This window comes from Berghia stephanieae, chromosome 4 (genome assembly GCF_034508935.2).
Source record: "Berghia stephanieae isolate SIO BIC M18660-M18661 chromosome 4, UCSD_Bste_1.3, whole genome shotgun sequence".
NCBI lineage: Eukaryota > Metazoa > Mollusca > Gastropoda > Nudibranchia > Aeolidiidae > Berghia > Berghia stephanieae.
Genome location: NC_088363.1, coordinates 34,599,659 through 34,602,158, shown reverse-complemented (window position 1 = coordinate 34,602,158; position 2,500 = coordinate 34,599,659). Strand labels below are relative to the sequence as shown.

Below are 2,500 nucleotides of genomic sequence, written 5' to 3'. Positions count from 1 at the left end.
TCTAGTAATGACCTGAGTTTGATACGATTTTTTTTGGGATCGTGGATAGCTCACACGGTAGAGTCACGCTCTCACCGGCCAGGCGGAGTTGTCGTACCAATAAATTCGCGGGTTCAATCCCCATCACCGCCGCGAAAAAATGTTATTCTCTATTGTCTTCTGGCACTTTTCTACTCACTTCATCTCGAACTGTAAAAATATGACAAATTATTTCTTATATCATGTGCCTATCACAGTTTATTTCGTTGTGGGAGTCCCAGTGCCTCGGTAAGTGGGGTACTACATTCAAAGACAAAAGGGTCTATTTTCTTGTATATCTGACCTCTCTGTTGTCCTAGCAATGATAAGGTAATTAGTATGTGTGTTTTAACGGATTCTAACTACAGTCCACTCCGGATAATCGCTACACCTTGCGCTCCGCGTAAATGTTGCAATTAACCGAAGTTGAGTTTCCTGTCCACCATTGCAACAGTTTGCACATAACATGGTAAACTCAGACCAATTGTTGCAAACATTGTTCTTAGTCCGTCAGGGACTGAGCAATTTGAATGACATAAAAATAGTATGGCGGGCCTGTATAAATTTTGACAATTAACCGAAAGTTGCAATTAACCGAGTTGGGATTACTAAGGAGTAGCAATCTATTATTGTGGTCCAATTAACGTCATAAATCTAGTTAAACTCCGGTTCCAGGGATCATATGCTTCTTAAAATGTACAATTTGACTCGGAATTTAAACAAAAATCAGCGATCGTATAGTTTTATAAAATTACTATTTTATTCGGAATTTAACCCAAAGTTAAAGATTGTAAATGCTCTAAAAATACTATTTCACTTCAAATATAAAACACAAATAGAACGATCATATTGCTAAAAAGTACAATTTTACTATTTAACCCAAAATTGTTAAGTTTCCTCATTTATGAAAAGATATTAGAGAAAACGAGATGTGGAAACTAGCAGAATTTGCAATTTGAAACCATGGATACTGTGCTGTCTTAGCTACTAAGCCTCTCTTCACGATACAGTGGTTTTGACAAAGTAATAATAATAATAATTTATCGCAATGAACAATGTCTAAAATCAGAAAATACAAGGTGCATAAATATCATTCATTTAAATGTCTTGTATCTCCCCCTCCCCCCCCCCCCTTCCCCTACCCATTATCTCATCTGAAGGCCTGGGACGAGACTGTAAACAAGAGGACATTACAACAACAACACAAGCCTTATGTAAAGACCGAGAATGGCGTCATCCCCGACCACCAACCTCACCCTTATCCTAACCATTATCATCGTCCTTATCATCAAACGGGTGCTCCATCACCTGCTGGAAAAAGAAGAAAAGGAAGAAGAGGGAGAAGGAAAAACCCACCGTATAATTTGTCTATTACAACTACAACTACAACCTCAACAGTGCCTTACTATCATCATCGTAACCTTCACCCTTATCGCACGGGAGTTGGATCGGATAAGATGAAGAGGAATAAGAAAAGTGTGCGAGACGTAGGCCGAAGATACAAAACGCTCTCAATGAGGAAGGATTTCCGTGTACATCAGTCGGTGCCGACCGTGCACAAGTTACAGGATAAAGATAAATCCTCACGAGGATTAAATAGATATGAAAAGTTAACTGATATCCACGAACTCAGTCCCCCTTCTTACGCTCACCAACCGTCATTACACGCCGTTCCAGCGACAGCTCACACTCCGCCTTATCTTTATCAAAGTAATCAAGTCCCCAATGAAGACTGGGAGAAATTGTTAAAAATAGATAGTGTAAACCTCCCAGAATCACGAAGGACGGGATCGCCTGCTGCGAGGCCGGACAACAATAAACCTCTTCAGGGGTCGTTCGACCGCCCACAGCTTCAGAAGTCGAACAAACCGTCACCCCCGAGAGCGCCTGATAATTTCCGACCCAGAGGACCATGGGGCGACGGCCCTCAAAATTCTGATGACATGTACCAGGCTGACGAACCAGACAGCGAGCATCTAGAAGGTAAAATCTATTTTGAATTTGTTATATAAATTTCTTATACTGATTGGTAAATTACTGAATTTAAAAAATTCACCCCAAATACCGGAGCATACTCAACGCCAATCGTTTCTATGCTACATGTTTGTGTTGAGAATAGTGGCTATTAAGCTTAAATGCTGGCTTACTATCTTCGCGACGTTTGTGTGTGTGTGTTGAACCAGTGACCTCAAGAAGACGGGAGAGAGAGAGGCTCTAGTCAGACTAAGGTTCGAAGCGACTTTATTGGGGGGGGGGGGGGGGGGGGGGGTCGTGGATAGCTCATGCGGTAGGGTTACGATCTCCCCGGCCAGGCGGAGTTGTCGAACCAGTAAGGTCGCGGGTTCGAGCCCCCATCGCCGCCACGAAGTTTTTATTCTCTGTTGTCTTGTGGCAAGTTCATACTCACTTCATTTCTTATACTGATTGTTGAAGGTTTTATTTATACAACGCCACATTGAAACTGTTACAGCCTCTATAATAT

At 41.8% G+C, this 2,500-nt stretch overlaps 1 protein-coding gene across 3 annotated transcripts in view; it reads left to right on the top strand.

Moving 5' to 3' along the window:
- LOC144970469 (uncharacterized) overlaps positions 1-2,500 on the top strand; it is a 69,776-nt gene that overhangs the window by 59,126 nt on the left and 8,150 nt on the right. For all 3 annotated transcript variants that reach the window (XM_078910150.1, XM_078910152.1, XM_078910151.1), the window contains exon 5: positions 1,179-2,001. In XM_078910150.1, the coding sequence (XP_078766276.1) occupies positions 1,179-2,001 (823 nt within the window). The remainder of the gene's footprint in view (positions 1-1,178; positions 2,002-2,500) is intronic.